General features: G+C 44.1%; 1 protein-coding gene across 3 annotated transcripts in view; it reads left to right on the top strand.

The window, feature by feature from the left end:
• GRIA1 (glutamate ionotropic receptor AMPA type subunit 1) overlaps positions 1-12035 on the top strand; it is a 306086-nt gene that overhangs the window by 208181 nt on the left and 85870 nt on the right. For all 3 annotated transcript variants that reach the window (XM_082725138.1, XM_082725137.1, XM_082725136.1), the window contains exon 11: positions 3573-3943. In XM_082725138.1, the coding sequence (XP_082581264.1) occupies positions 3573-3943 (371 nt within the window). The remainder of the gene's footprint in view (positions 1-3572; positions 3944-12035) is intronic.

Here is a 12035-nt window from a genome sequence, read left to right as displayed (position 1 = left end):
TTGAGTTCCAACTCTGCCTACTGGCTACACGACTCCTACAATTCACTCAACCCTTGAAAAACAGGGAAGTGAATCCCCTATCCCAGGGCTGGGGTGGGGAGTTTACCTACCCGGTGCCTGGCCCAGAGTTATTTCCCTTAAGGTTTTCTTCTCATTTTGCTTTTATCTTACAGGATCAAAACTGTTTGCTCTTTCCCTAGGATTGTTTCTAGACTTCATGTATTTTGTTTGAGGCTCTCCTGGGTCAGTGGTTCTCAAAGTGTGAGGTCTGGACCAGGAGCATTAGCATCACTGCTAATTATTAGAAACTTATTAGAACTTATTAGAAATGCAAACTCTCTGGTATCACTCTCAGATCCAGAAACTCTGTCACCTGTGTTTTTAAAAGCGCCCCCCCCCAGGTGATTCTGACGTACTCAACTTGGAAAGCCACTAGCCCAAGAGGTCACTTCAAGTAAATAACTTTGAGTATCTGTAAAATGCTTTTACTTCATAGTATTCTCACTTATTTGAATTCTTTCGATTCTCACAAATCTATCCTACTAAACAGGTAAAGCAAAAACTCTTTAGCCTCTTTTTTTTTTTTTTTTAAATGAGGAATTTGATACCCCAAAAGACAGTGATCTCCCTTCAGGCCACATGGTCAGTAAGTCACAGACCAGAGCAGCCAGGTGGGCTTTCCCAGGTGAGCTCTGCATTCCCCAATCCTGCAGAGCTCCAGGAACAACCTCAGGTGTTTGAAACAACTCTCCAGACTCTTAGTCAATGTCAAATGAGCTCAACCACTGGAACTTTGCACAAACCACCTTCGCTCTCTGGACCTGAGTTTTTTTCTCTGATGAGTAAGGTCACTGACTATAGCATCTCCCACTGTGTGTGTACCCTACACACATGGGTCTCTTCTGATGCTCAGGGATCCGTGACCAGATAATCTTAGAAGTACCGCATCTACTTATGTCTCTTGGAAATTCTCAGTGCACGGTGATCTTTCAAAGGTTCTGAGAAGCCTTGCCCTAAAGTAACCTTGTTAAATTCATGTTTTCCAATGTTTATTTTCATGTTGTACTTATTAACATCCTTCCAGAAATCATGTTCCATGAAACAAATCCTGGAATCACTGAATGAACTAAGCACTAAGAGGATGTGCTTCTAGGATTTTTCCAGTCTTCAGTTCCTTCCGTTAACTCACATCAGGAGGCATCAAACAAATCCATTCAATTCCTGTTACCACTTTCAAAGCTGGTCTTTGTTGACCTCCCTTTTGGGTAACTTGTGGTAGTACCTCCAAGTTATTTCCATGACTTTTTTCCTCCCTTCCTTTCCTATCTTTCTTTCTGTGTTAGGTTACAGAGGAAAGAGTAGGTGTCTTCTCCCTTGCACTAGCTTGTGTTTGAAAAAACATTATATATATATATCAATCATACACATATATCTATGTATATCATATATAGATTATATCAAGATTTATGCAATGGTTATTAGGAAAAAATAGAATTACTATCAAATTCACACCTGATTCCATGTTGCTTTATGAAAAGTTTCTTTGTCTAGGTGAGAATTTAAGTCATTTGGAAGCCAGGCTTTTTTATTCCACTTAGGGCACCTTCTCAAACACCCTAGCCAATGAGAATAACCAGAGGAAACTTTGTCTATGCAATACCACCCAGCATCTGCTTGGGGCCCTCATCTACATGGCATCAATCACCAGTTTCCCATCTGGACTGTAGTGCAGTGCGTGAGAGAAAGCCATCCTCCTGCAACAGACTTGCACAGACATTTCCATGGAACCTTCTTGGGTTTCCAGGATCCTTGATCTCAGGCCAACAGAGCAGTGGATTTCTACTGTGTGGAAGCCAGGGCTTCTGCCATTAGGGAGAGGGAGGGATGACCAAAGAGCAAGGCTGGTGATTCCACATGCTGGATGTCCAAGGATGAGCATTTCTTGCAACCTTTTCATGTTTATCGACATGCTGGATTTGAATTTTAAAAAGTGAATCAACTGTATGTTTCTTAGGAGTCTTGAAAAACACTTGTGACTCACCCTTTCCTCCTCTCTACTAGGCCTTCCCTCACATGATTCCCTCCTTCTGGAATGTGTACTGTTGCCAGAGCAACAAGATCCTACCCCTCTTTCAAAGCCAGATTTAAGTGTCACTTCTTTTATCATTCAGCCCCTAATCTCCTCAGCCAAAATGAGTATCTCTCTGATCTCTCTCCTGTATCATTTTGTATCTCTTGGAAAGCGCATATCCAGCCTACCTTGCAGACAGAGATGTTGGACATGGGCAGCTGGCGGGGGAGGGTGGATATGTATACCCGCCTCTCCTACTAATCTGTAACACCCTGAGTGTAGGAACCATAGCTCACCTGCATCTTCCACCCTAGGGCCTACACACAGTAAGTGCCCAGTAAATGTAGAGTTAAGAAGAGTTGGTTAAGAGTTAAGTTTGCCTTCACTACCTTATTAGCCAGGGAGATCTTGGCTGCAGGGAAAAACCCAATCCAAACTGGCTTAGGCAAACAAAAGGGTTGGTTCATGTTCTGGGAACAAGTACAATGTATGAACCCATTTTCCTAGGAGTCCAGGGTAAGCCCTGAATTTAGTGTGGCCCAAATTATATTAGGGACCGGTTTCTGCATCTCTCACTCTGACTCTCAGGGCTAATGATCATTAAACCACTTGGGTCCTATGCCATTTTTTCAAAGATTTTATTTACTTATTTGAAGGAGAGTGAGAGAAAGAATGTGTGCAGGAGCAAGTGGAATAGGAGAAGGAGAAGCAGACTCCCTGCTGAGCAGGGAGCCCAGTGTGGGGCCTGATCCCAGGACCCTGAGATCATGATCTGAGCCAAAGGCAGCCACTTAACTGAGCCACCCCGCACCCTAGTCCTATGCCATTTTTGAATAAATCATTCTGAGCAGGGAAATGAAGTACGAAGAGCCAGACCCAGTCACTTGCTTCACCATGTAACCAGATAATCAGCCCCATTTGAACTAGAAGGACTAAGAGTGGGGCAAGAGTGATTTTCCACGGGCGCCCAGGTGGCTCAGTGGGTTAATCCTCTGCCTTTGGCTTAGGTTATGATCTCAGGGTCCTGGGATCAAGCCAGCCTCTCTGCTCAGTGGGGAGCTTCCCCCTCCCTCTCTCTGCCTGCCTCTCTGCCTACTTGTGATCTCTGTCCATCAAATAAATAAATAAAATCTTTAAAAAAAAAAAAAGTGATTTTCCAGCAGAGGAAGGAGATATGGCTGCTCGGCAGGCAGAAGCAACAGATATCGCCCCCACCCGCCCTGTAATGTGAGGAAGATGCCTTCACAGTTAGAGCTGTCAGACAATGGGATCATCTCTCCTGTAAGATACTGAGCTGATCACTCATTTGTCAGAGATAACCTTCTAGAAAGGAGGAGGGATTCGACTTCTAAGGTTCTTTTCAAACTTTCACATCCTTTAAGATGCAAAAGAATATTCAGTGGAGTGAGAAACAAGAGAATACAGAGCTCCTGAGCTCAGCTGCATTTTTTCTTCTTCTTCTTTTTTTTGTTTTGTTTTTGTTTTTGTTTTTGTTTTGCAGAGAGCTGATGTGGCGGTAGCTCCTTTAACTATCACCTTGGTCCGGGAAGAGGTGATAGACTTCTCCAAGCCATTTATGAGTTTGGGAATCTCCATCATGATAAAAAAGCCGCAGAAGTCCAAACCGGGGGTCTTCTCCTTCCTCGACCCTTTGGCTTATGAGATTTGGATGTGCATTGTCTTTGCCTACATTGGAGTGAGTGTCGTCCTCTTCCTGGTCAGCCGCTTCAGCCCCTACGAATGGCACAGTGAAGAGTTTGAGGAAGGGCGGGACCAGACAACCAGTGACCAATCCAATGAGTTTGGCATATTCAACAGTCTGTGGTTCTCCCTGGGAGCATTCATGCAACAAGGATGTGACATTTCTCCCAGGTCAGTCAGTTCTTCTCAACCCCTTTGCTCAATGCTTTTTTTTTTCTTGGGGGGGGGGGAGCAAATACTGGAAAGCTAAGGGATAGGAATTATTTCCAGACTTTACTGTATTTAGCTTTTCAACTACGCTTTACAGTCAACTGTCCAATGTATGCTGTCGATTATCTGGATGCCTCCTGTGTCTGAGCCAGCTCTGTCTGTTACCTGATTGATGTGCTCTGTCAAGATTAACAGGCATAATCACAAGTCTGATGTTCTGTGGCTGAAAGGTTCAGAGAAGGGATGAGGGACAGTATGGTACAACTAACATTTAGTGAGCACCCACCGGACGGGAAGCCAGGTTTTGTGTCCCATACTTGCATTATCTTACTGAATCCTCACAGAAGCATAAGGTGGGACCCTCATTATATCTTCTTTCATAAATGAGGACCACAGGAATGTTGAATCTTGCCAAGGTTGCACCGCTGAGTAGTTAGGTGAGTTGAGATTCAGACCACCATCCTGTACTACTGGCCAAGTGACGGAAGGAGTGCTGAGCTATGAGTGGGTCCCAGCACCGGCAATAGTGTGCTCTGTATGGCCCTGAGCAGGACTCCTGACCCTGGTAGACCTTGGTGTCTTCATTTTTAAGAGAAAAGGGTTCTCTTCTTCTTAGTTCTGAGACAGGCCTTGGAAATAATCTAGGTCCAGGGGTGATGTAAATTTGCTCCTTGTGGTTCAAAACGGGGGTTTCTAAGGGGTACCTCAGATACTGCATTGAGAGAACCTGAGTGCCCAAATCAATGAGATTGCAACCCCTCCCCCCAGAACCAAAGTAGTTCCATTTGTGTCTGTTTTATATACTAGATTGTGAATACTGCTTATGGGGAAAAAAAAAAAAAATTCTGAAGCTAAGAAAGAAAAAAAAAGGCAGAATAGAAATTAGGGGGCATGAAAAAACTTGAAATCTTCCAATCTGGACCAATCCCCACGTTTATTGACCTCCTGTCTTTGTGTGTCATGTTCTTTCAACTACATTCTGGAATGTTCATGCCACAAAGCTCCTCCAATTTACCTGATACACAAGCACTGACTGTATTTCCTTTTCCTTGTACGGTTGTTCTCTATGAACTCCTTTTCCACTAGGCAGTCCTTTATAGACTACCAAGTTTCCAAAGCACACAGGGAGGCATGACTTCGAACTTGGCTGTCATGAATAGATTTGCACACACTGTCACCCTCTGGGGGCAAAATGCATAACAGTTGAGCCCTCCAGGACCTATGCTGGAGGCATCTTTACCACCTGTCTGTTGTGCGGTTGAGTTTCAATGAAAACCAATATTCCTAAGTAGCAATGGAATAAAATTCTTCCTAAGGAGCCTCCCTCAGGACTCATTTTGGCTGCTGTATAATTTAGGTAGTCTCATTGTTCACCATTATAATCTTGTTTTTCTTTAAATAAGAAGACAGTTGGGGGGTGGGGTGCGTGGGAGAGGAGGTGTGAGACTGGATGCTTGGCCAATACTGGCAAACACATGGTGAAGAGTAGACAGAACCAAGCAGGGGAAGGACTTGTTAAAAATAAATCAGGCCAGTAGATAAACAGTGGGAAGAAATGACTCTTAGCTCGTCAGTATATTCTAGGGCCATCACAATATGCACGTGTCTAAAAAGACCCAGAGGTTGTTTTCCTCCATTATTTCCTTCCTCGGTGGCCATCTCACCTCCTAATGTCTCACCTAAGTGGTTTGACCTCAGCATATGTTTTCATACTCCCCACCCTTCCACCCAGCGTCTCCAGTCCACAAGAGCCGAATCCCTTGTCAGGCCTGTTTTCATTTGCTTTGCACAGAATTTGGTCACGGTTGTGCACAGCTGCACGGCAGGTGCCCTCGTCAGCTGATCTGTGCATCCCCCACTGCACCACGGCCCCCAGCTAACCACCTTCATTCCTCTGTTACCCAGCTGGCCCCTGGAAGGGCATCTGAGTTAGTGACCCCTGACTGCAGGAGAATTTTCACACTTTTTTTCCAGGCCTTCTGAGGGCTCCTCTAGAGTATCTTAGGACCCAACACTAAGGTGAAGAGGAGACTACACAGGGTCCAGCCCAACCTCCTTTCTCCTAATCTTCGATAAAACACCTCCACTCATTGCCTGTTTTTTCACTGGTAAAATGGAACAGTTCCCACCTCAAGTATTGCTGTGAGGTTTAAATAGAATGATACATACAGAACCCATAATATAATAATATCCAGGAAGCACCATAAAACAAGTGCCATTTTTTATTATTTTATTGATTTTATATGTTGGGCTTCTACTCAATTTCACTAGAAGAAAAGGCACTCCCACTGGTTTGGAGGCCACTGGACTTCTCCCTTGCTGGGAAGTCCAGGGACAAAGCAGAAACGGCCAGTGGTTCACTCCAGAGACCAGCAACACCTGGATGCCTGAGTCCTCCTCCCAGGAACTGAGCAGAAAAATTTGTCATTTTGGATCGAAGAGACTGGCAGACAAAAGGGTAAACCTTCCAGAATAAGAAGTTTTATCTACTTAAGGTGAACTTTTCCTTAGCAGGCCTACCCTAGCCAATCCCAGAGCTTAGGGGCCTACAGAAATCCCCTAACAGTCTGAGAAGCATCATAATGTATCCTGGAAATATACACTACAGAGAAGAAGTATCTACTTTATCTCACTAGAGCCAGACAACAAAGACAAGGATGCTTAGACAGTGAGCAGAGCCAGAGACTGCAAACATCAACAGAAGCTTTTGTTTTGCTTGTTTTGCACCAAGTTTCATGAGCTTCTGACATGCAGAGCCCTGTGTCGGACAATCTGGGGGCTATGGTGGGAAGAGCTTTAAGGGGCGTATACAAAAAACATCCTTCCAAATGAGCTGCAAATAGTTGTTCTTGCTGTTTACTTAAAGAATATATCATAAATCCTCACTAATTTAGATTTTCGGAAACTAAGTTCCATCAGAATTACATGTCTCTACACTCATACATGAGTAATTGTATCTCTTCATCTCCTCAAAGTTCATGTTCATGTCTGTTAATCAAAGCCAATAAAATGTAGCTCAGTGTGCTTCCTTGCAATTAACACAATAATCTGACCATGGGATTATGAACAGATAAAGCGTAGTCTTCCTTAGATTGTAAGAAGCATGGAAGCAGACAGTGGCTCATGGTTCAATGGAGACAGGAGCTGCTGTTTGGGGATTGTCTTGGCATTTGCTCATTTTCTTTTTTTTTTTTTTAATTAATTTATTTATTTTCAGAAAAACGGTATTCATTATTTTTTCACCACACCCAGTGCTCCATGCAATCCATGCCCTCTATAATACCCACCACCTCCCACGCCCCCGTTCATTTTCACATGATGGCTACCCCCAGACATCGTGTGCCTGTTCAAGCAGCAAGAGGAAGAAGGATTGCCATTTCTAGCTCTTTGGATCAGAAGAACAAAAGCTTACCAGAATACTCCCCACAAGAGCAGCTGATGCCTGCTTCTGTCTCATTAGTCAGAACAGCAGCCCATAATCACTTTCTAGTGGCAAAGAAGGCCAGTAAGGCAAGAACTTGGGTGTTCTAGCCTCTAGAGGGGAAGGAATGCAGATGGTTGGGAAATCAACCAGCAGCATTGGCCACAGTGCCTATAGTCAATGTTTTCCACGCTTACACTGTGAGTAAATAATCTGTGATCAACACATTCAATGACATATGCCAGTAAATACTCCTGAAATGCTCTCCCTAAAATATTTATATGAGAAACTGGGTTTGTGTAAGCTATTTAACACTCAAAGTTAAAGTTCGGGTTAGCTATGATCACAGATTTACAGTTTTTTGCATTAGGCTGATGGTGTGATTAAAATGCCATCCATGAATTGTCTTCATAGGCCTGCTTCTCCTGTCTGATGACCTATTTTTAATAGATATTTAGATTCTTTTTCTGATAGAGAGGAACATTTTGAGAAGAAATATGCTAAAGGAGGGACAAAACCATCACAGGAAAAACGTATTTTTCCTTCAACTTTTTTTTTCTGCACCCTCTCCCTCTATGTGTAGGTAGCGTCATTCACCTATTCAACAGATATTGCTAATTGTCCACGATATGCAGGGCATGATGCAGGGCACTGAGTATATGAAGATACATCAGTGAGGAGCACGGGGTCTAGAAGTATTTGCTTCAAGGAGCTGGAGAGTACAGTGCTGTAAGATGGACATTAAACAGGCAACTGTGGTGTGCTGCAAATTAAATGACCCTGCTGTGGCAACAGATAATAAGAGAAGTAGAATTACAGGGGACTGACTAAAGGAGTTCTGAGAAAGTTTCTCTGAGGAGCTGATAGGTAGCAAAGAGGTAAGCTGGCATAGAGCTGAGAGACATAAGAGCCATATGCAAAGGCTCTCAGATGGAAAAGAGCTTCACTGCTTTCAAGGATGGAAGGGGTGACCTGTGCATGTGGCTTGCAGGGAATGAGAACAGGGGTCTGAGACAGCATCAGAGAAGTAGGCAGAGTCCAGATTATGTGCAGCCCCATACCATTATAAATTAAAGAGTTTTACTTTAAATATAATGGGAAGGCATTGGAGACTTTTAAGCAAGGGAAGGATTGATTTACATGCTAAAATATCACTCTGGGGAGCTATGAGAAAAATGAATTGGGCCGAGAATAGTCAAGAGTGGAAGCAGAGAAACCAAGCAGGAGGATCTCATGGCCATCTAGGGGAAATTACAGTGATGGAAATGGTAACGGTCAGGAGGATGGATTTGTGGACTGCTTTGAAACTAGACCTGACAGGACTTGCTGATGGACTGGGTATATGAGAGTGAGGAGAGGGAAGAGGGAAGGTGGATCCAAGAGGTACGGAGGTAGGGGGAGTTCAGAAAACATGGAACCACAGTTCCAGGGACCTTCAGCAGTGGGTGCGAACATTAGGATGATCTAGTATATACATCTCGTGTTATGCATGAGGAAACCAAGGCCCAAGAGGGCAAAGCGATTTCCTCTGAGGGGACCAAGACCATCCCTGTGGCCTGCTGATACCCAATCCAGTGCTGCCTACCATGCAGTGCCAATCCAGGGCTCCCCTGCCTACCAGTGAGCTACGAGTGAGCCTCTTTACCTTTTTCTTCCCATAGCTCCCACTTCCTCACTAGCTTGTCCATGGGGTCAGTACTTTTCTGGGTTCAGATGACCTTAGTAAGCAGAACAAGGGGGTGTTTGGAAAGTCCTAGGGGAATAGAGGAAAATGGGAAATTATGACTGCAGCTTTCAAAACTCCTTTATTCCTGATCTTAAAATGTATCAGAATATATGATAATTATCTCACCTAGTGAAGATAATTAGTCTCAGTGAGAAGTCTCAAGTGGAGGAGTGATGGCACTTTGGAGATCTCTAAGAACCCTATACCACACACCACCACCCCCCACCAGCTAATCTACTTGTCGGGCCAAGCAACTGATTCACCATGGGAACAGGATAACCAATGAGCAGATCCCAAACTGATAACCAACGACAGTCTGACCTTTGCATTCACACAAGAGTTCCATAGCAACCAGTATGTGATGACATTAAGAGGAGATGAGAAATCCATCCCATCCACCTCCTGTTCTCCCACACCCTCTTCCAGAGACAGTCATGCAAATCTCCTTTTCTTGCTCATCTTGTGTCATTTAAGTGCTACGGGAGGAAAGAAGGGACTCTGAGAGTAGAAATTCAGGGAAGTTGATAGAAGCTACCTGAAATCATAAAATATTTCACCTTTAGAAAACATAAACATCATTTAGGACACAGATTCCTTGCTTCAAGAAACAGTATCACAAGGATGTGTAGGCAATCATGATGCAAGAAGTGTAGATGCTTTGTTGCTTAAGACTAGGCGGAGGGGTTTCTGCAGGGACCACCTGCATCAAAATCTTGCCACTGGCCCTGATGAGGGGATTCTGCCAATGTGTTATGTGTGATCTGTGTAGGGACCGTCTGGGATTGGCCCCATCCCTGGGGGATCTTCAGCTCAGTGCCTCCTTCCTTTTCAACTCTAATCCTCTGCTACCTGATGGCAAGACCCAGAGCCAGGCTCCAGTGCCCAGCATTTCACAGACCATCGAGAAGCACAAGAGGAGAAGTTTTAGAAGTTCCAGAAGCCACATGGAAGTACTAAAATGAATGCAGAGACAGGGGGATAAAGGCTTCACTGGGTACAAATGAAAAGCATCATTTTCTGCATCTCAGCCAGCAATTCTGGCTATGAGAAAGAGAGAAGGAAAATGACCCTCTCCCTCTCTAGAGTGCTCTGAAAGTCCCAAGGTTTGAGCAGCTTCACTGAAAGAAAGCTTGTTTTTTTTTTTTTCCTTTCAAAAATGGCAAAGGCAAATTTTTAGAAAGTGTTCCACTGAGCTCAAAGGGATGTTTAGAGCCGTTTATTCACTCATTAAATGTTTATTGAGCACCTATTATGCAACAGATATGGTTCAAAGTACTATAGGACATATCCCTGAACAAAGCAGACAAAAACTCCCTGCCCTCCTAAGAGTTTACCCTCTATCAAAAGGAGGCAAGCAATAAGCAAAACACCTGTAAAATATAATCAACACCCCTAACCTAATTTGCTAGGTGAAGCTTCTGGCATACAAAGCGGGGAGGGACTTAGCCAGCACTCACAGTGGTAATCTGTGAGCTCAGTAACACCAGAATGGTGGTCAGCTGGGAGCTGGGGTAAACTGAGACATGCATATGTCAGCCTAAGAAGGCAGCCCTCACTCGTTTCTAGACAGTCACTACATTGCTCTGGGAAGTCTGTGCAGAGGAAACAGCAACACACCAAGATTCAGTTTGTAGGCCACCAGATGGAAATCCCTAGAAGAATGGCAAGGAGTATCATGTACCTCTGTACCTTTAATGAATTTAGACATACTTGGAATATTTATATTTATGTATTTTTAAAGGAATGTTCCCTCTCCCCCTCCATTTTTGGCCCCAAGTATATGTTCCAAAATGTGATTACTATGTTTTTTTTTTTTCATCTTTGACTTGCCATAGAAAATCCAGGCCATGGATGGGGGCTGCACTAGAAGAAAGATGATCCCTATGTCTCTATAACAAAAAAGCCTGCCCATGACTATATCTTCCTGGAGAGAACCTCTTGTTTCTTTTTAAACTTTCCCTGCAGATACAGCATCTGGAACCAGAAGACCCAATTGTTCCATCTGGGAGGAAGTACAAAATTCTACATAGGGAAAACATGAAAGCATTATTAATTGAATTGATGGGGCATGTATGATCATACTTCTAGAGGAGTCTGGTGGTTCTGAATATGAGTTAGGCATACCATTCGTCTGTGCCAATGAATACTTTTGCCCTAGGGATGTTCAAGGAAGATCATAGGCAAATTAAGCCCAAGGTATCGAGCAGAATATAATTGGTGTCAGGCACCCTAACACAGAAATGACAAACCTACGTGATGATACTCTTGCTGTCTCCGGTGGCTTAGGAGGGCCTTAAAAACAAGGAAGCCCAGTAGCTGCTACAGTCCACCCAGGGAGGCAGTGGGAGCAGCTGCTGTCACAGGGGGCAGGCCCACAGCATTGTAGGTGGTAGTAAAGGAGTTTAGAAAGAAGTTCAGTCTCAGTATACTATTAGCCCACTGGGTGAGTCACTTCCTCTATCTGTGTAGCTACTCCATCTTCAAATGACAGCAAAATGTCCCTACTATGTCCCCAGACCCCTATGTAAGGTGCATCTCCCTCTGATTCCCCGGTTCAGCCAGGGCTCCAGCCAAACCAAGTTGTGCTTCATTCTGTTTGCCCATCCCCTTGTCATCCCCTCTGATTGGAGGGACTACTCCCATCTTTCCTGCTCAACTCTTCCCCTTTTGCAAACACTGGCTTCCCAGGCCCAGTTACTCTTCTGAAGCATGGTCATAGTTATGGCTGAAGCCTGGAATAGTGTTGCTGCCATTGGATCCTAGCAGCTGTGTGGGAAGATATCTTCTCTGCACCTCAGTTTCTTCTTCTGGAAGATGAGGGTAATAAGACAACCTACTGAAAGGGTATTAAATGACATTAATGCCCAGAAAGTTCTTCCTCTGCACAGGGCTGACCCACAGACAGT

The sequence above is a fragment of the Mustela nivalis genome, assembly GCF_964662115.1.
Source record: "Mustela nivalis genome assembly, chromosome: 3".
Classification (NCBI taxonomy): domain Eukaryota; kingdom Metazoa; phylum Chordata; class Mammalia; order Carnivora; family Mustelidae; genus Mustela; species Mustela nivalis.
The sequence above is the reverse complement of the archived record's forward strand: the minus strand, read 5'-3'. Positions and strand labels throughout refer to the sequence as shown.